This window comes from Eimeria maxima, genomic scaffold (assembly GCF_000499605.1).
Source record: "Eimeria maxima Weybridge genomic scaffold, Emw_scaff636, whole genome shotgun sequence".
Lineage (NCBI taxonomy): Eukaryota > Apicomplexa > Conoidasida > Eucoccidiorida > Eimeriidae > Eimeria > Eimeria maxima.
In genome coordinates, this window is record NW_013566655.1 from 88 (window position 1) to 20,120 (window position 20,033).

The following is a 20,033-nucleotide window of genomic DNA, read 5'->3' on the forward strand; positions in this document are numbered from 1 at the left end:
GAGGACTATACAGCTGCAAACTGCATTATTTCCCTGACCAGATGCCCATCCGTTGCAGTGGCACTTCCTTTACAGAGTGCTTCCAGTGTGTCGTCGGTGAACAGGATACTGCGAAACCGCAGCAGCATCGGAAAGCATACTAGGAGGGAGGGCACATGGGCTACGCCAAAGATCTGGGACTGTCAACTCATCTGCAAGTGTCATGGTAAGCCAGCACAAAAAAGAAAGATCAACGGACGACATGGGGGTTGTTGCGCATTAAGTACAATAGTTCAGCTTTTTAAGTTGTCCCACAGCTCTCCCTGTCATCTAGTTCGTGCGAAGATTTCTTGGTAGGGCCTGCTACCCTTCCACCTGCTCGCCGCTGCTAGGGCACTGCTCTGGTCCTGGTTATGACTTTTGTCGTGCCTGTTCACCAACAGGGACAGCAGCAAACCACTTCGGAGGTGGGGATTCTAAACAATGATCTTTCTCTTGAAAGGGAAGGGGCTCTAGGCCTGCTAGAGAGGCGGCGAAATGAAGTTGTCAACCGTGATTTGAATACTTCCACTACTGCAGTGCAACGGAACCAGGAGGAAAACGGAGATGACGAGAACGCGAAGAAGAAACAACAAAGGTCTCAGTGCAGTCGCGGGTGCAAGAAGGACTGGCTTGGAGACGGCTGGTGTGACAGCGCTTGCAATACGGAGGCTTGCGGCTTTGACGAAGGGGACTGTCTAGGATGGTGTTCGGGAGATTGCAAGCCTTCTTGGGAAGGTGACGGCTACTGCGATGCTGCATGCTATGTAGCGGCGTGCAACTGGGATCGAGGTGACTGCTCAAGATGGAGGGAGCAGGGTGTGGATGCAGTGGAGCGCCGGGCACTCCAGCAGAAGCTGAGACAATTCCAGCAGCACCGTCTTCAGCTGCCGGAGTGTAAGTGTGAACGCAGGCTACTTGTGAACGGATCATGCACACCAGAGTGCAACGTGCCTGAGTGTCTTTTCGACGGAGGCGAATGTCTAGACATGTGTAACGCTAAGTGCTCCAAGTCCTGGTTAGGAGACGGCGACTGTGACCGCGAATGCGATACACCCGAGTGCGCTTATGACAAAGGGGATTGCGCCAGCACGACAAACGCTACGTTGCAAGCAATGCGCAAGGAAAATGGAACCTTAGAAGTATGTGATTCCACTTGCCGACTGTGGATGATTGGCAACGGTGTCTGTGACAAACAATGCAATAATGCTGCATGTGGGTATGACAATGGGGACTGCGATAATATCACTGCAGTTGTGGAAATAGACTATTCGGTAGAGCCTGAAGCTGTGTACCAGTTCTGTGCCAAGGAGTGGATAGGGGATGGACACTGCGATGCTAACTGCTACAACAAACCAAGCAGGTGGGACGGGGGTGACTGTGAGGGAACGGAGTTCGAAGTGGAACAGGCGGCTAAGGGCATAGGGCCGCAGTATGACCAGTAAGCGACATTCCAGGCTTGCACGCCCGCAAAATTGTGTTGTTGTTGCATTTAACCGAGAAGAAGTTGTACCAGCAAATGGTTATTGACACTGCATGCATGGCCTGCTGCATTTTCCTCATGTAGTGAAAGCGTAGCGTCAGCGCAGTGGAGAGGCAACTGTTCACGCTGACAAGTCGCCAGCGATTCCAGCAGAAACTATAAAACGCGAACATCAGGAAGTGCAACGCACCCAACTTTCAGCACTTTTTCTTTGATTTGGGATCTAGCTTTCCTCGACTGAAAGCGCTTGTTCCTCTGGGCAGGGCTCATGATATACACTTTTGCCTCCTATTGCTACAGCGGTTTTACAGCGATATTATACTTTACTCGAAGATGGTTGGCTATCCCCAGCGTGACTGATATGGATATGCATATGCATGCTTATCAGATTCCTGGCTGAACCAACAATAGTTTGATGTGCAAGTGCAAACACTGCGGTCAACGGAAATCCCGATGAATATGAGGAGCTCAGAATTACCTCCAAGATTGGGCTTGTGTTTATTGGGGATATAGACGAATACGTGTAATGCCGATTTCTAGAGTCATGGAACTGTGCGAGCCTACTCGGGTCACAAAGGCCTAAAGTGTGCAGGCACACATAGGCTGTCGGAAAACGAATTCGCTATCCATAAAGCAAAAGGAATACATAACTTCATATGCTTAGCTTATATGCAAAAAGGTAGTGTCTTTTTTCACAAAGTTGAATGACAGTAAGTGCAGTTGTAGGGCTATGGCCGCGTCGAGGCTGGCCTCGGTCGCGCCAGATAGTAAGTGTCTAGTGATTCCCAATAGAGCCTTTCCCCCGCCAGCTGGACATAGCAATGGAAAAGTATGTCTTTGAATAAATAAATTGACTCTGCATCTAGATGACGCTTTTATCTAGCTGACTGCCCCGCTCGCCGCCGCTGTCTTGCGGATGGGGACGGAAGTCAGCACTGAAAGAGCAAGAAGCGCCAGTGGATTTTATTATTTACGTATAAAAAGATATGTAACTGCATGAATGAACTGTTATTGAATACCACACTTATTTGGGTTCCATTGGAGGCAATGGGAAATATCGGAGCTTGGCGGTCGCTGTAGTGGTTTGGCCGCTGTCCAAACCATCGGCCCAGGGGCCCCAGCGCGGTTGCCGCGTCATTGGCTGGCTGCAAACCAGCAGACCTCCTCCCACAATACATTATTATTTGAGCATCATATTATATATTTGGATTTTCGAAGCCATTCAATTAACAACTTGGACATATTTCGTGCCGCCTACAGGGGGCGAACATACTTCGGGACTTCACAAGCCACACTGTCAGAGTGATCTGTCTCTCTAAAGCTGTATTGCCTCCTTCGAGCAGAGAAATTGATTTTTTGAGGTACAGTTTGTTTTGGAAAGTAATCGCTTGTTTTGAGCTTACTACAGCATAGATACAGCTGCCGAGCGAAAGATAAACCCTCTGAACGGAAAACCCTGTGAGGGCCACCAAGCCGAACTCGGTGAGCTTGCTGGTCAAGGGCTTCAACACCAGATCTTCTTTTGTCTGGCTGTTTCTTTTTGTATTTCTGAAGTTGACAAATACATTTCCAAAGGAAAGTAGGGGGATTCTTTTAGTTGGTCGGCGATTTCCCGCCCCGCTTTCACCCCAGAGAAGTATCTTGAGGAGCCCTGCCGAATGGCTCCACAATGTGAGGGGGTTAAGAACCTCCCCAGCAAAATGGGGTCTTTCCCCACACTCAGTGCAACTCATTACCATCCACAATGCATGTTGGACTCGAGCCCGGGACAAGCGTGTAAGATGCGAAGCCACCGCTCATTCGAGAAAAAGAGTTCGGTTACGGTAATGTTCGGCATACTCGTGGCCTTAGCTGCATCTACCAGAGCTGAGCATCTACAAGGTAAGGAAAGTAGTGATACTTTGCATTGTGCTGTTGCCTTATGGAGCAAATTGACAACGTGGAAAACTTTGTCCTGTCATTCCTCGATTCGGAACAGCTGTGTATGTGATATTTCAGGATATACCACGGACGAAGCAGAAATCTCTGCCAATACTGAGGTGTGCGCACATATTTTGCTGGGTAGTGATATTTTTGGCTTCTGCGTAGTGCTGGCAAAAGTGCCGACAGAAGTAACACGTGCCAGAGCACTCGGGGATTCTTTGAATTCACTGCATTAATTGGTTGCGTATTTTCCAGGTAACAGCGTGGTCTGCGGATTTCACTCCATTGGAGTCCTTTTTCTCCCATGAGGTTGTCCTTGGGGAGGCGCAAATGGCGCCACTCGTCAACCCTTCACCGATAAGTCTGATTCAAAGTGCCGCTGATACACCTCGAGAAGAGGGTTCAGAATTCGCAGCAGACGGTGGCGGACAACTACCAAGGGTGTCAGAGTCTGCTGGGGAGGGTGCTGCACAACCAGCTGGGGATTCCTCTTCACGGCAATCGCCGGTACTGAATAAGCCACTGCAAATGATCACGCGACTTTCCGTGAATTTCCGCTTTAGGCCCGTGTGCATGCGGGTTTCCCACTGCGCTGCAACATGTTTTGGAAAATTCAGCTCGTAATCTTGGACATAACTGGGCGCAACGGTGGTTTCTGATCCCATACGATGCCAGTTTACATTTGTTTTCAGGCAACGGAATTTGAGCAAGGTACTACGGTCCTGAGAGGAGTCACGATATCGGTCAGCACGTCCATCATTCAGGGGGCAAAGGTGGTCCAAGTTGCAGCATTCAAACGGGGTGCCGCCGTTGCCGTCTTTAACCTTACTACGACAACAGCAGAAAAGACGAAGTTACTTCAGGACCTGTCCGCACTAGCTGCAAATCCAGAAGCCCGGTTTGATCTTACATGGGAGGCCACTTCTCCCACAGCTGGAAAATTGAAGCTGAGACTGGAATCCAGTTACAATGCTGCTGCTAGCAAGCCATCGGTGCGTTTGTAACTCACACTTCACTCAAGTTCTCTTCCAGTGCTACTTGTTCGAGATTTCGCCTTATTGAAAAATTATCTGACTCTTTGATTGTGATCAGGTTACCTTTAAACTTAACTTCAAGCACGTGGTGGGTACCCGAGAGAGCGTCGACAGTGTAACTGCCACAATTTCGAAGGAGACCCTGCTGCAATTTAAATCGCTCACGGAACTCAAAGACTGGCTGGCAGCAAACGCGCATCCCCCCCTCCTCAGGCAAGGAGGGGCTTTCCAAATAATCCGGATGAGGTTGGTTGGTGCGGAAAAGCAGCGGTTCGAGGTCCAAGGCGAGGAGCAGGCTCTGCAGTGGTTGCAAAAAGTCGCTGCAAGAAAAGAGCCTATTTTGTCGGTGACTGGGGACCTGGAAAGGAACGTAAGCTAAATTTCACCCTGATTTGAGCAAAATTACAGCTCCATAGTTCCACCACATGTATGCTTAGCCGGTTCCAGAAGGGCATGCTAGCAAACTAACCTGGACACTGGCTTTTTGTGGACACTCCTTTGCAGGCCACCATTGAGATTCCTTATGTTGACGACCTCACTTGGCCGACTCTGCTGAAACTGAAGGGATTGGTCGACGAGTCAGCAAAGGGACACACTTCCGTCAGTTCCTTTGCAGGGACACTACCTGGGTTAAAAACAGAAAGATTTAGTGTGCCTACAACATGGTTTGGGCTGTCACCCGAAGAGCAATATGAGCTCTGGGTAAAAGGACAGCAGCCTGGTGCTACTGGAGTCACCCCTGGCCAACTAAATTTTTCAAGGCTTTTTGGCCCTGGGTACGCTTCTGGAGCCCCCCCAATCCTTTTCTTTGATCATACTGGCCAGCCGTTCGGTGCAAATAAGCAACCAGACAATCTTTCCCTCTTTGGAACTCGTACGACTCCAGTGGAAAAGGTTCCCGACTACGTAGCGGGACAATTTTCACCAGCGGTAGGTGAAGCCTCTTGCGAGCTATCCCCTAAAACCCACCCATCACATGACACACCGTCTGCACTATAGAGGCTCCAAATCTATTCTTTCGATGTCTATGTGTGCCTTTTTCACAGTTAGTGGCAAAGATCGTTTTCCCTGGAGGAACTGCAGCTACCCACATAATTAGCCCATTGCGCGAGTGGAACAAAATAGAAAAACGCTACCCCGACTTGCGAGCGACTCTGGCTCCTAAAGAGCCTGAAAAGCACGGTGCTCTGCTGAGCGTAAGCATAAACGGGAAGGTGTATCCGCTGGTAGCAGAATTCGTGGAAAAATTCCCCTCACTTCTCCATCTACTGGCGCACCTGGCCACCGAAGACCCGTCATTCGTTCTAAACGATATCACCCTTAATTTCGGAGCGAGTGTGCCTCGATCAGTACAATCAATATTTATTTTGGAAACTCCTGAAGGTGTACAACCATGGTGTATGTTTCAGTACGAAATTCCAATCACCAGACGAAACACAATTGTAATCAAGTCCCTTCTGAAGAAGGCACGTCAAACGGCGGAATCTCCGAGTGGATGCAACATTATTAACGCCAAAGGATTAAGGTTCGAGACCATAACTGGCGTAGCCAATGTAATTCAGCGTGAGCCGGAACTCAAGACGGCCAACAGACAGCAGCTTAACTTCAAGGGTTCTTCCGCCGAGTGCAGACGTCTAGGCGCCATATTTTCGGAGGCTCATAGGAGAGGCGAATCTCTTGCCCTCTATTTTAGCGCAACGGTAGGCCTTTAAAGCGTTTAATGTGATTTAGAACTAACTAGCCTTCGGGTAGGGAGGCCTCCACACCCCGTTGCGCGTATACGTGTTGCCATTTGCGTTCCAGCATTTACTACGGAGCACTGTGGAAATCCCAAAATTTGACCGGGAAGGTCGAGAAAGAAAACCCACTATAAAAACAGTAACATCCAGGGTAAAAATGAACGAGAAATTTCCGGAATTGTTGGTCGACTTCCAAAAGCCATTCCTGAAGAACAAAGTGCCGACCATGGAGTTTCCTTACGTCCAGCACGCAGGCAAGCCAGAAGCCAGTGCTCTGCCGCATGGATACATTCCAGAAAGCTGGTACCATGAAACACCTGGAAAAGTAAAGGTTATCTGGCACCCTCAGGTATGCCGCACTGACACAATTTAAGTAAATGCACTGGTCAATCCAACCCGCGCAATTCCTTTAAGCGGTGACTCCTGTACACCGAAGCATGTGTCTTTTGTGTGTTGTAGTTCCCAATTCTTGGTGACCAAGACACGTTTACAGATGCAAATGGACCCCACAAAACAGGAGGGGCAGTGAACATCCCTTTGCGGCCAGGGACTGCAGCTCTTACGGGACCTTTCACGGTTATCCAACAGTGGCTCAAAAAGCATATACCAGATTTGCAGCTGCCTGTAAACCTTGACAGTATGCCTGTCGAAGATCGCATTTCGCTCTTCAGCAAAATCATCATTGAAGTGGAGGGTGGCGAGCAGATTAGACTAATTGATGTTATCAGGCCCCTTATCCACACACCTAATTGGAAGACATTGGACCCTACTGAACTCCAACTACCCTATCATCTCTTGACCCTACCAATTAAGAATATGTTCGTAGAGGTGAGGTATGCAGGGTAGCCCTTGTGGAGATTGTCCGCAGTCTGCTGTACTTGGCTTTCTAGTTTGGCATCAGCATCGGCAAACGTGATTGTTATATGGGCTGCTTACTTCTACAGGGTAGCCTGGAGTTCGTTGTTTCCACGCCTGAGGGAGGCCAAGAAGCCCACAATGTTCCGGTCCGTCCTGGAGAGTCTTGGGGTGCAGCTTCAGACAGTTTCTTCCACAGATACCGGCAATTCGACAGGGAAAAGACAAGCCTTTCATTGTTTGACGATAACGGAAACCCGATTACAGTGCGGCCGGATTCTCCGGTTTACGTAGGAGTTAAAGAAGCAGTGGAACAGCTGCGTAAGGTAAGATTCGTTTTGTGTGCCACCTGAATGTTGCCGGGGTTCACGGTGTTCTAACTCTAGATGCGTTTAGTTTCGCCTTTTAAGCTGTATGGTTGCAACAAGACACTTGCATATTTCGATGAACGCCCACTGCTATGCTCGCTTCAGGGCCTTCAAATAACCTTAGAGACACCTGCTGGAAGATTCACCACATGCTACCGCCCAGACGTGGAAAGGAATAAATGCCTGGTTGTTTCAATGCATACTGTATTTTGCGGGAAGATCAAAGGCATTTCGGATCGTGCCGAAAGATGGGAAAAACAGTGCAATGCTGCCGACGTAAGTTGAGGTCTTTTGTTCAATGCATCTCCACTATTAAGCAGAAGATAACAGAAGGTGTAGTGTTTTGGATGAACATTACGAACCTGAGTGGTGATTGTGTGGACAGATGCGGAGCGCACATGTTGATGAAGTACAACGTTTTATGGAGCAAACTTTGAGAGGAGCAGACCTCGTTCGTCCCGTCAAGCTCCGTGATCTGCTTGCAATTATAAGGAAATATATAGCCGCGTCTCGGCCTGATGTGCTGACACAGTTGAACCTGCCCGATGTGGCTACTTCGCAAGCTGAGATTGCAAAACTCAAGGGACAAGTTGAGAGCTTGAGGGCCAAGCCAGGTAAAACAGCTGAAGACTACGATTTGATTCAGGCGATCAGGCGAAAAATAAAAATGATTCTGGCGAAGGAAACAAAGTGGGCGATACCAGCATCCCTCACATTCTTCTACGTTAAAGAAAAGGGAGTCGAGAGAGACTTGACAGTACCCATACGAAATCCTGAGTTAAAACTTTCCGACGAATTTTGGAAAGTATATCACTTGGCCACTCGCCAGTCACCAGAAGCTGCAGTGATGGACTTTGCCAACGTCTACGAGATTACATTCCGAGTGCTGGTAAGCTTCCGGTTGCTCTAACCGCGGGCTTAATGCTGACTGTACGCCATTTTTCGAGCACCCAACCCCCACTGTTTGTGGATCACGTGTCTCAGGGCATGGAAGAACGACGGGAGGAAAGAAAACGCATGAAGCACAAAGCAAAAGCTGAAAAGAAGGCAGAAAAAGCGGCTGCCCAAGTCAAGGTACGCAGCGGAGTACCGAAAACACAGAACGCCAGGAACTAGTACATAAAAGAGTTTGTCTAATACAGTTGGGTGCTTTTCAAAACTTTGGCCTCCTCAGGTGAATGTCAAGGTTGTATTTGACGTTGAAAACGAAGAGTCATCTTCCGACACCGGCGTCAATGTCGATTTACCAGCAGACTTTGCCACAGGATTGACGATTGGAGGGAAACGCAGTGTCGTATCTCAGCTTTCAAAACTATATGCCATACCTAAATCCTTCTTCACATTTGAAGGATACCCGCGTGTTGTTGTGGACGCAACCAAGGGAGGGCTGCCTGCACTTAAAGTTGCGCTTCAAGTAGTTTGCTCGCGTAGCGATGGGTCCATTGGCGTCACCCCCGCTGAACTTGCTCGCGTACTAACTGCACGTGGTGGCTATGGAGAAAATGACTTGGTTTTCCTTCTCACCACTTCAGGCGAGAAGCTGCGAATATCGATTGAAAACCTTCGCCAGATTTCTCCTGAAAAAGCGCGGATGATCATGTTTGGAGTAAGATGCTAAGTCAACTATCTTTTCCGCCACTACCCAAGTTAACTCAAGTCTAGCGACTATAAATTAACCATGCCTGTCTTCGTGTGCAACCTCAGTGGAAGCGTACGGTGGAGGATATTAAAGCGGAGGGTGAAGCAAAACTGAAGGAAAAGGCCGAAGCTGCAGCGGGAGAAGTGCGTCCCACGTCCGCACATTTTGCACTGGTCTGAATTAGAGTTACCTTACTTCCTGGCAGTCTCCAGGTTATTCAGATTTTGTGCCCTGTCCAGTAAAACTCCGTTTATGCTGTACGCTGTCCTTTCCTTCACAGAAGGCGCTTCTCTTCTCAGTTCACGTAAGTGGTTCATAAGTTGTTCAAACACGCATTGTTGGATAGATCACGCCCAATAAATCAAGCAAGTCAAAAGGGGCCTATATAGTCGCACTTTGCCGTCCTCAGGTGGCTGATCCTTCACATTGGAGGAGCTTGTTGGGCCCGTGGTTGTCACGTATGAGGGGATTTGGTCCTTTGAGCGACACAAAAATCCAACTCATTGTTCGCAACGAAACGGAGGAAAATCCTTCCAACAGGAAAAGCAGGTGCCAAGTTTCCACATTCGGAGATCTCCTTGAATACATAAACAACATGGAAAAGCTCCTCAAGATCTGTCCCGGGCTTCAGAGAGCAATGACCAATAGGCGACCATTTCAATTCGAACTTGGGATCAAATCTCCGCCACCTTCAGTAAGATTTGGCTCTCACCTTATCTTGCGGTTTGTTGGGTCCACACACTGTTGGTCAGGGATAGCACAGTCTCAAATGGCTATTGGAGTTTTTGGCGTGGGTTATGCACTCAGGGTTTCCGTCTGTGGAACCGTGCGCACGGAGACCCAGAGAAGAACAGACGATACCTGGAACGTCTTGCTGTTGTATTTGCGAACGTGCACGATGACAAAAATATAAGGTGGAAGTTTGCCAAGCATGAAGGAAGGATGACACCAGACCATATCCGCCAGATACGAACCCTTTTACAGAGTGACAGACCTCGAAATGCTGCCCTTGTTCGGGAAATTTTGTCGATACTTGGTGTTCCGGCTGATGAGGTCGCCAGGCTTACTGGCAGGCTAAATATCACAGTTCTACATGAAGTAAGCAAACTTGCAAACAATGGCATGCCCCACTTTATAGAGTTGCACTCGGCCTCACAAGCGCACATGCTGCAACCAAATATATCCAATGGGTGTCCTGTCGTGTGTTTCTGCAGCCAACTGATCAGGACAAGGTGCTACTGGTGAGCCGACCAGCTGTTCGTTCCCCTTCTTAACAGTAGCACTCTACCTTTATGTTTTTACAGTTTTTTCCACCTAAAGCTTGTTGTTTGCCTCTGCGTGTTATTTTGCAGCGCGAAGGAGTGGTAACGGTACGTTGGTAAAAGGCTGCCAACGCTCGATTCCTAGCGTCGAAGCATCTGTGTCGCTGCTTAAATATACAAGGTACTGACCTTTTCGATGCGTGTCTTTTTGCAGCTGGACATTGCCAGGGCCAACGGAGCTAGGGTGTTTCGCAACATCTCTGCCCATGGAAATCCTCAAACACCTCTAAATGTAGAATTGCCCAATGGCGAGTACTCCTTAACATATAGCTTGTACAGCCCTAACCAACAAATAAGTGGTAAACCTTGCAGCATCCGCACAGCAGATGACTTTAAGGCCACAACGTGGGAAAAAGTTCTTCAATGGTGCAACTTGAAGTTCCAAGATCTGCGCGGTTTGGCGTCTCCGTTTGTCTGGATTGAAGGCAGCCAGACGGCAATGTATCCTCCATCTCAACCGGTAAATAAAGCAATCTTCCACTGTGATGCCAGCCATTTGCTTATTTTTCTAGAAGGAATATTCCAACATATGTTATTGGGTGTGACCGTGTGTGTGATGCACCCAACAGGGTACACCAGTCGTTTCCTTCCAAAATGACCTGCCACTTGGCTACACGTTTAGGCGACCTGGCTCGCCAATTTCTGGCATCCTCCCAAGCGATATCTATTTTAACCTAGTTCAACAGCCTGGAATTAATGTACCTGGATCCACGTTTGTTCAAAGAGTACCGACTCCATCCGGTAGCATTAACACTAATATCAATTACTTCGGCACCGAGCCGGAGCGCTGGGGCACAAGAATTGATCCTGGCACAGCAATGCCACCCCGAGGCACAACTGGAGAATTCAACTTTTACCCTGATCTAGAACAAGAAGAAACTGGGAAGGCATTTACTAATCCGATTCATCAGACTGTTGGGATCCCGGGTTTCTCTCGCATGCCAGATTTACATAATAGCTTTGATCTTGTCTTCAACCTGAGTAAACCGCCTTCACCAACCGGCGAACTCGTATATGTTCAAGCCCCAGCAGGCAATGGAAGATACTTCTACTGTCATGGAATTACTCTTCAACAGTTCCTTAACTTGAAGAACAAGGAGGAAGCTGCTAAGCTGTGTGGAATCCCTATTGACTTATTGGACGGAGATATTTTGGTTTCCACATTCAGCCCGGTGAGTCAGTGAAGCAATTGCAAGAAGATTCGAAACAACTAGAAAGCGAATAACTGGCTTGACCGTTCACTATGGAGCATACGATAGTCCAGTTAGCACATGCGCATCCCATGCTTGCAGGGAACAACTCCAAACTACGCCCCAGCTAGGACTGCTGTACCGGTGAGAACGAAACTGTCTAGGTTTTGAAGTAAAGTTTATATGATATCTGCCCTTGTTGTATATAGTATCTAGCAAGTATAGTTGTCTGCAAAATTCTATGTCCTGCTCTTTCAGGTCATTCTTATTGACCGATTGCAAACGCCTCACTACTATACCGCTCACTGGGATGAGAAACCCATGAAATACATAGAGCCACTCTTGGAAGGAGGGCATCCGGAGGACCAAATGGTTTTCACATTCGCCAATGCGGATCAGTGTGTCCTAACTCGCCAGATGTTGAATGGGCTCGCGTCTTGGGTGGAGCTTGCTAGGTTTTGCTCTGTAACATTTGAAGGGACCCGCCCCACACAAATTGTCGGAGCAGTCCAGGTATGTTCGCTTGCTTACCCTCTGTTCAGTACTGTTCGCTTGTCTGTAGTACCTTCAATGGATGTGGATATATGTACATATATATTTGCGTCTCTTTGTTTGCAGCCGGTTTTCGTCCTTCCTCCTGTAAGCCTGAACCTCCTTTCCCTCCATTTGGACAAAACGACACCAGTTACTTAGATCGTCAGAGGTCGTCGTTAACAATAGCTTCCGAAATTATTTTATGTTTTTCGTATATTTCAGGTCCAAATAGTGATGCCGGAAAGCTTGAAGACAGCTTTCATGAAGACACATCACGGTGTTGATCCTCAACACATTTTTTCTACGGAGCCGCTCGCCCACGTCATCAACAATCTATTAGCAAGCCAGCCACCTGGCGTGACCTTAGAAACTATTCTGGAAATGACAGACGGCTCACAGTTAAACTTCTCAATGGTCCCAAACGGGTGGCAGCACTTGCCTGCTCCACAAATACCGGGTCTAGGTCGCATCATCATTAAGGTATGAAAACCTGTTGCTTCCCTCCTGATTAAACTTATGCTGCTCCAAAGGGCTTGTACGGTCAGATGTTTGGAATTTGCTTTGTCTACGATGTGCAGGCAATCGCGAAGCCTGCGGGACACTATGCCGTAAGTTTGCTCCAACCATCAACTTCTTTCACTGTTAATGTGCTGTGGCCGGTTGAGCTAACAACCCATTTCCCAAAGCGTATGGTTGCGCGACCTAATGTCTTCAACAGGAAACGAACGCTGGAACACTCTCCGACCTGCTAGGTCAATTGAATATCGGCGGCAGCACTCCGTTCTCCCAGTTCGTCACGAAGATAACTGGGGACGTTGAAGGCCCAACGGGATTTAAGATTCCTTCCACCGACATTCGCATCGGAGGCCCAACACCTCCAGGAGCTGTTAAGCCTCATTTTGAGCTTGAGATGTTTAGCCCAGAAACTCTCGGGAGCGATGGATATCCTGTTAACTTTGGAACCAGAGTGCCAGTAGCCCATGGGGCGATTCCGGAAACGATGCCGGTGGAAAACGTTATTAAAATGCTGCATAATCCATATATTACAATTGTAAGGGATCGCCAACACCTAAAAGCATTTCACAAGACCACCTATCTAATAGCGCGCTTGGCTCATTTTCGTTTATTTTGATTTTGCGTGCGCTTTCGTTTGCAGCACCAAAAGACCAAGCCCGAATATAAGGTTCGTTGGGCTGCGCTTTCAGGTTTACATACCTGAACTAAGTCTTGGGCATTGTAGGAGTGGTGAATAGAACTCTGCTGCTATGTACAATATTTCATTTGCATATTTCTTTCTGTTTCAGATTACTGCAATGGCGGGTACAGCCGTGCCCTTCACAAGCAAACCAGAACGTTTGGATGCTTCTTTCACTGAAGTTGTTAGGTGGTTTACGAACACATTGGGTATTGATGACCCATCTTCCATTCATATCACTGTCGTGATAGACGGCATTGCCTACAGAGCCCTCCTGAGTGCTGCACAGCTTTTGGGGCATACCGTCGGCAGTATTTTGGGACTTGGCGGTGCTGTTGACCTCGAGGATTCTCACGAGATTGTCTTAATTGTATGTTCTTAGCTACTTCATTCAGTATATGTTTGGTGCTCTAGACAAATCACTTCTTCATATATAATGTCCTGCAATCTTTTCCGTTCTTGCCTTGTGATATAGGGCCAGCCAGCTCCTGGAACAACTGCAAAAAAGACTTCGCCAACCCAGAAAATGGTGGGCATAAATGCGTTAAAATAATATTTCCAGAGTGCAGCTACCTTAGCTGCTTTACCTACTAAAGCGAGAACACGCATATTTTAACAATATTGTTTCCCTTGCAGTGTGTGTTCGCTAACAGAACTTTGTAGTGAATGGAGAAGTTTACGACGAGAAGCCAGGCTCTCCAGTAGACTTCGCAAAGCTTTTGAATATCCAAGTGCCAGGAAAAGGACAAGCACCTACGGACTACAAGTTTAACATTACTGGACCTGGCGGTGAATCTGTCCAGCAGTTGATCCCTTCTGACTTTATCCGTCTATTACAAGAAATTGCAGAAATGCATGGAGCTCCCGGTCTCTCATTGGTTCTGTCCTTTCTTCACTCGTTAAAGCAAGTTAGCAATGTCGCTCCGGGGCAAACAATTCAAATTGATACGCAGGTAAAGCATACCAGTTTGAACTGTCCCCTACCCTGTCAATTTAGTGAAAATTTGGCGTCACTCATGAGTGCCATGTTTTGTGTTTTCCTGTGTGCAAAACATTCCAGGCAATCGGGTCGAAAACATTTAAGGTAATTGCAGTACACCGCATGCACAGCAGTGCGGTCAGGCGGATAGGCTTGCGTTGAAGTTAAATAAGGCCATGGGTAGATGAGGCCATTGTTAGATAGTGCCACTGCGTCATAAATGTCTCTTGGATCGACATGCGAGAAGACCCTTAGCTTGTGCTGCCTGCGAATTCTTCTCAGCACCCTAACGCAGCTATCGACGCTCTCCTTAATACGCCTGCTGGGTCGGTTCCCGACGGATCGTATCTCGTCGTATTTACCGGTGCCGGGCCCACCGCTAGAAAAGTAACAGTACCTATTACTCCTCTCGACAGAGACAAGACAATAGAGAAACTAATGGCTCACCTGAATATTGCTCTAAACTCGATCTCTGACATCAAAGTTGAATCAAAAGTGAGTTCTCAACCCCCCAAGCCATCGGTTAGGTTAGTTGTCATGCGTCTGTTTAAAAGGCTGGAGGTTTCGTTTGACCTTTACTCTGACTGGCTCCTCCATTGCGTTCCTTCGTTTTGCAGGCTGCGGGACAGATTCCGGTAGGTTTTCCGTCATTCGCGTGGTTGAAGTGAACTGGCTCCGTTGCAGCCACTCTTCCTCAAAAGTGTCTCTTGCAATGGCCTAACTTGTATTTGATATTCAGGTGGAAGATGGTTCTGTAGATGTCGGCATCTTAGGCCAAAAAGTAAAGCTACCCCTGCGATTTATCAGCTCGACTGATAAGGACAGTGTCAACGACCTTCTCAAAAGAATGGGGCAACGATTGGGAAGTATGCTGCAGGCTGCCAATCTTCCAGATCAGCGTATAGTACTGCGCACACTTTTTACAAAGCGAGATGGGACTCAGTTCTCCGTTGAGACACCGCTGGGCACTTCAGAAAATGCCCGGCAGACTCTGTCAAATGTCACCTTATGGCAGCTGGTTCCGGAAGAGGCCCAGCATGCACAGATAAAGCATATTTCAATGAGCGTGCAAGTGAGTATTAGGAGCACTTCCAGTAGTCGGATTCTCGGAAGTCGATTGCAGCGCGAGCACAAGCCGTTACGCTGCATACTTTTGTTTTCTTGCAGGTCGTTGGCACACCCCAGAGTGTTCAAGAGGTCGGGTCGTCATCCCCGTCGGGGTATCCAGCAGGTGTCATGCTCCCAACACAGCAAACTTGGGGAACTCTTTCTGGGCAGCCTGTAAGCTCTTTTTTGTTCGTACGCGTCCGCAAATTACAATTCATTGGGAGCTCGTTGTATTTATTTCTGTTATGGGTTTGCTACCTCTCCGTTTGATTGCTTGCTGTTTTCCAGGCGTCCACCGTGCCCGGTTTCTTTATTCAAGGCCCCGGAGAGAAACGCGCCAATATAGCTGATGTTGGGGAGCAATTGGTGCGGGTATTCCTCCGCAAAAATGTTCCGCCGACGGGTGTGTGGAGCCGCATATTCTGGGGGGCTCAAACGCCTACAGGCTGCATTCCAAAAGTAGAATTTCCATACTACATGGTCATGGGCTCAAAGCTTGCTGACATTCCGGTCCCTAAAGGCAGAGACTGCATGGTTGTAGTACAGCTGGACCAAAAGGTATGGACAGTTACTATATTAGTTCCCACCGCATTGAACGTTCTTGCTTAGCTAGTTCCGTACACTCCAGAGAAATAAGGAAAAGATCACACATCGAATTTGCTTGTGTGGATTTGTCTTCAGTTTGGGGAAATGATACCGAACGTCCAGCCAAAAGTAAGCCAATATAGATATGAAGTCGTTTAGGTGTCTGTTAAGCGCATTGCAAGTTCCAAGTGTGAAACGGATTGGCGTGACTGTTTGCTGTTTTTTAGGACTTTGAAGTTGAATATCTTTACCATGAGCCCCCAGTAAGTCTCAACACCAAGGTCCAACATTAACTAGCGTCTTCATATGTATTTGAATGCAGAACCGATTATCAATTGTTCAGCTTTTCGTCGTACCCATGCAACGTTTTTCCCTCAGGTGCAACTGGCCACTTCAGAAGGCAGAAAGCTCCTTCATTCGCATAGCATGGAAATTGATGCCGTCAAAAGGCCTATTCGGGGACTGGTCGAAAAGGCCATCGGATTCGATGCTGTTTCAAGTATGCAATCATGTCTCATCACCAATCCGCACGTGCCGTTTTCTTGCGACGACCCCCTTCCGCTTGATCCAGAGCGAGACACCCTGGAAAGCCTGATAAGGAGCTCTCGCTATCTGCTTGTCACAACGAAGAGTCAACCTGTGGAACAAGCTACGTCCTTCGTACAGAAAAGCCCGTTCCTCTCACGCATTAATCGTGTTCAGGATTTGAGGCAAAGCTCGCACTGAATAAAAGTCTTTTACAAGCACAATTTTTATAAGCCGTGACGGTCCACGTTTGCGTCCATGCAAGTGGCTAAACTTGGAGACGAAGGCAACAGAAAAGCTTGCGTGATTTCCCTGGCTAAGAACGGCCCAGCCTTTTTTGCAGCTTTTCCGAACGATAAATTGTTTTTTTTGCTCCGAAGTTGAGCTATATAGTGCCATGCTACTACAGAACCTTTTTCAACGACAGAAGTTAACCATACCTTATATAAGCAAAGCAGAGTTCTCGCATGCTATACTTCATACCCAGCGAGGGCAGGTAGTACAATATGTATGGGAATTGATCACGTGGAGTTCATGTAAGCTACCATTGTGCCAGCGCAGCACGATCCAGTTCGCAGCGTACAGCGTTGCTGTGTAATGCCGACGCTTCATGGAAGCTTGTCGACAATCTCTTGTGGCATCATAACAGCATCAACCAAGTAAATATATCCATCTTCCGCCTTTATGACATTGTCGAGGTCTACCATAGCGCAACAAGGCAAGCTGTCGGGGTCGTCGCAAGAGGCTGTCCTCGTGTAGTCGCTAACGCAAACCTGAAAAAGCCACAAAACATCTCAGTATCTGGTGCGTCAAAAGTGGGTTATTTCGCGTGCGTGGAGTTCCTTTGGTTGCTATTCCTGTTCAATGTCCCATGTTCATTCGCTCCTCACGTAGCCATCGGAGGCAATGCTGGCAGTCTCGGAAAGAAGTGAAACAATGGAGCCCTCAGCCTCCCATTTGCCGCTTCTAATTGACGCAGGGGTAACTACCATATCGCTTGCCGCGAAGAGGATAAGCTGCAGGCAATCAACAACTATCGAAGAGCTGCACACTAACCGATATCCCCACATACTAGAACTTGGGTGATCTGCAACCCTAAATACGATCAGTAACACTGCGATATGATCGGTTGCATCCCCTATAATTACAAGCTCACGGTCTCAACGTTTTGCTTGTTGTTGATGAGCGCCTGACGCCACTTAGGATGCTCAGCATTGAGCTGGTCAAATGCTTCATTTGACGGGAGCATGAGTGTCAACTGAGTTCCAAAACGACTTGGATCTATGTCGTCCAAAATACCTGCTTCTTCGGCAATTGCGCGGGCTTCATACAGGCGGTCATCTGTGCGAAGATAGTCCATGATCGTCTTTCCATTGCAGGCTACTGGCAGCAAGGTTGCCACCGCAACCGTGATAAATCCAAAAGACCTCATTTCCGGTGAACAACGTTACTGTATTAGTGCAGTTTCCCCCGAAAAGTTTTTGTTTCTTTTCCAGTAACCAATTTATACACTTTGAACGTAATGGACTACCCAAGCTTGAGGTGACCCTTGCGCGCGAGCGGACGGCTGGATAGGCACGGTAGGGCGTGCACCGGCGCTGCGCCCACACTGCCTTCGGCTACCAAATTTCCTGGAAATTAGAATACAAGAGGCCTTTTCGAAAAATACTTGCTTATCTCGGCCTTTTCGCATTGTAAATGTGTACCCGTTGGCGTACATTGACATACATGCAACATCGCATGTCACATGAAGTTGCACAGTACAAGAATGCCACCGCTCGGTGTGCGTAGATATTCTAACAACGTGGTGTTCCTCTTAGCCTCATGTATCAGTACTTAGATTATTTCCTGCATATGCACCATGCTAAATCAAAGCTGCCTCATAGCCGAGAGCAAATCTGAACCAGCTCACAGAGCGTTGTGGGGCCGACGGTAGAATATAGGGTTTGTTCATTTGCTTTCACGATGAGTGTTAACATGCTAGTTTTACTAAGCTTGATCATTGCGCAAAGGCATATGGTTTACTGTAAAGTAGGATTCGTAGGAATGCATGTTTTCCACCCAGAGGGCACCCTGTAAAGAATGCCTGCAAAGCAGGAGGTCTTGTGTTAAGAAAGTAAACTGTTAACTTTCTTATCAAAGATAAAAGGATGCTCCAAACACATTTACTCCCACTGAATTATTTCAATTGAACATTTAAAGGTGCAAAACCGCCTTCTGCTGTTGCATTTTGGGCTACCGTAGGTAAAATTCGTGCCAACAGACTTCTGGTGTTGTAGCTGTTTGCAGCTCTTTTTTTTGGTTGTATTGAGTTCTCAGGCCGTTCGAACCACCCGAATTAATTGAGTTCAGGATTGAAACCATCAATGAACTGGGGAAGCAAGGGCGACGGGAGAAGCGGCGTGCAGTGCGTGCTCGTTCTTCAAGGCCACATCCCTGTGGGCACCTAGATCCCTGCGTTCACACTGTGAGGCTACTAAAGCAGCCCCAGAGAAAGAGGGCTGGCAGCTCACCAGTCATCAAAGTCGTCGTTCTCTGTATGCGCCTCGCGAGCAACGTCAATGTCCTTTTCAACTTGCTGGAAAACGCAATTGCGGTAACTATGTAGAAGAGCAGCGATGTTACTAACCGGTGACACAGGCCTGACTTTCAGCCGTTCAACCGCTGGCGAGTCGCCAGTAGCCTGCACTTGGTGGCCACCAATATTTTCAAGCACCTTTGCGAACCGGCTAAGGTGAGTCTGCATTGCATTGAGTTCTTGTATCGCGCTGATCATGTTCTCAGACGCTTTCGAAGGTGATTCACTTTGCATTTCGATGGGGTTCCAACCGCTCAGCAGAGAACGTGGGCCCTTCAGCCGAGAAGTTGGGAAGGAGCTGCCGCCAGACAGAAACGCTGCAACTGGTTGCGGGTTCCGCATTCTCGCACTGCCGCAAACAAACAGAGTGAAACTGACGTAAAGTGTAAAACAACGCATCTCCCGAGCAGAGAAGTGCCACTGCATTTCCGCCTCGCCCCTGCACTGCCAGCGAGTCCACTTAGCTTGCCTTCCAGTTCTGGCTGTATTACCGCCGCCCCACGAGGTGTCCATACCCCCGCGAGAGCTCTCTCAGATGCATACGTATTTCCACCGCCGCGAAAGGTAAGGACGTGGCTCTTGAAATGCCCATAATAGCGCATACATTGAGTAGTCTATAACATACATACAGTAGAATTCCGGTTCCACCAAAGTACGTTGTTCATGAATCTGCATGTTGACTGCAGCACGTCAGAGAGGGGTTCTTTGTCACCTCACTGCTCTGATTCTGCAAATCCTAGAACCTACTGCTTTCACAAAAACTACCAGCACTGTATATAGGCCTCAATGAATCATTGCAAATAAGAACGGTTTAGTTGGCTAAAGCCGTTTCTAATTGACGGTTCCGAGAGCAACCGCCGGAACCAGGCTCGGGGGTGCAAAGTTCGTTACTTTGTCCATTCCACAACTCAAGTCACTATCTAAAAATACATAAGACCAATCACCCCCTCCCCCCCCCC

At 48.0% G+C, this 20,033-nt stretch overlaps 5 protein-coding genes across 5 annotated transcripts; 4 read left to right on the forward strand and 1 right to left on the reverse strand.

Annotated features, from left to right (window-relative positions):
* Positions 1-392: 392 nt before the first annotated feature.
* EMWEY_00039560 (notch (DSL) domain-containing protein, putative) lies at positions 393-1,463 on the forward strand (the record flags this gene model as incomplete). The annotated part of the gene is made up of 1 exon (XM_013482475.1): positions 393-1,463. The coding sequence occupies one exon, from the start codon at positions 393-395 to the stop codon at positions 1,461-1,463; it is 1,071 nt and encodes a 356-aa protein (XP_013337929.1).
* A 1,864-nt stretch (positions 1,464-3,327) lies between these two features.
* EMWEY_00039570 (hypothetical protein) lies at positions 3,328-6,170 on the forward strand (the record flags this gene model as incomplete). The annotated part of the gene is made up of 8 exons (XM_013482476.1): positions 3,328-3,382; positions 3,500-3,540; positions 3,680-3,931; positions 4,117-4,416; positions 4,517-4,828; positions 4,963-5,388; positions 5,505-5,654; positions 5,868-6,170. The coding sequence occupies 8 exons, from the start codon at positions 3,328-3,330 to the stop codon at positions 6,168-6,170; spliced, it is 1,839 nt and encodes a 612-aa protein (XP_013337930.1).
* A 184-nt stretch (positions 6,171-6,354) lies between these two features.
* On the forward strand, positions 6,355-16,697 carry EMWEY_00039580 (hypothetical protein, conserved; the record flags this gene model as incomplete). The annotated part of the gene is made up of 27 exons (XM_013482477.1): positions 6,355-6,546; positions 6,657-7,025; positions 7,142-7,378; positions 7,806-8,309; positions 8,405-8,494; positions 8,595-9,026; positions 9,125-9,202; positions 9,469-9,753; positions 9,867-10,157; positions 10,274-10,300; positions 10,536-10,841; positions 10,951-11,553; positions 11,830-12,084; positions 12,328-12,585; positions 12,684-12,713; positions 12,824-13,156; positions 13,262-13,288; positions 13,410-13,670; positions 13,954-14,253; positions 14,361-14,417; positions 14,562-14,774; positions 15,019-15,351; positions 15,447-15,560; positions 15,675-15,944; positions 16,068-16,100; positions 16,199-16,234; positions 16,350-16,697. The coding sequence occupies 27 exons, from the start codon at positions 6,355-6,357 to the stop codon at positions 16,695-16,697; spliced, it is 6,282 nt and encodes a 2,093-aa protein (XP_013337931.1).
* Positions 16,698-17,104: 407 nt separating this feature from the next.
* EMWEY_00039590 (hypothetical protein, conserved) lies at positions 17,105-17,928 on the reverse strand (the record flags this gene model as incomplete). The annotated part of the gene is made up of 3 exons (XM_013482478.1): positions 17,105-17,269; positions 17,387-17,512; positions 17,653-17,928. The coding sequence occupies 3 exons, from the start codon at positions 17,926-17,928 to the stop codon at positions 17,105-17,107; spliced, it is 567 nt and encodes a 188-aa protein (XP_013337932.1).
* Positions 17,929-18,461: 533 nt separating this feature from the next.
* EMWEY_00039600 (hypothetical protein) lies at positions 18,462-19,445 on the forward strand (the record flags this gene model as incomplete). Its single annotated transcript, XM_013482479.1, has 3 exons — positions 18,462-18,571; positions 18,816-19,092; positions 19,281-19,445. The coding sequence occupies 3 exons, from the start codon at positions 18,462-18,464 to the stop codon at positions 19,443-19,445; spliced, it is 552 nt and encodes a 183-aa protein (XP_013337933.1).
* Positions 19,446-20,033: the final 588 nt, after the last annotated feature.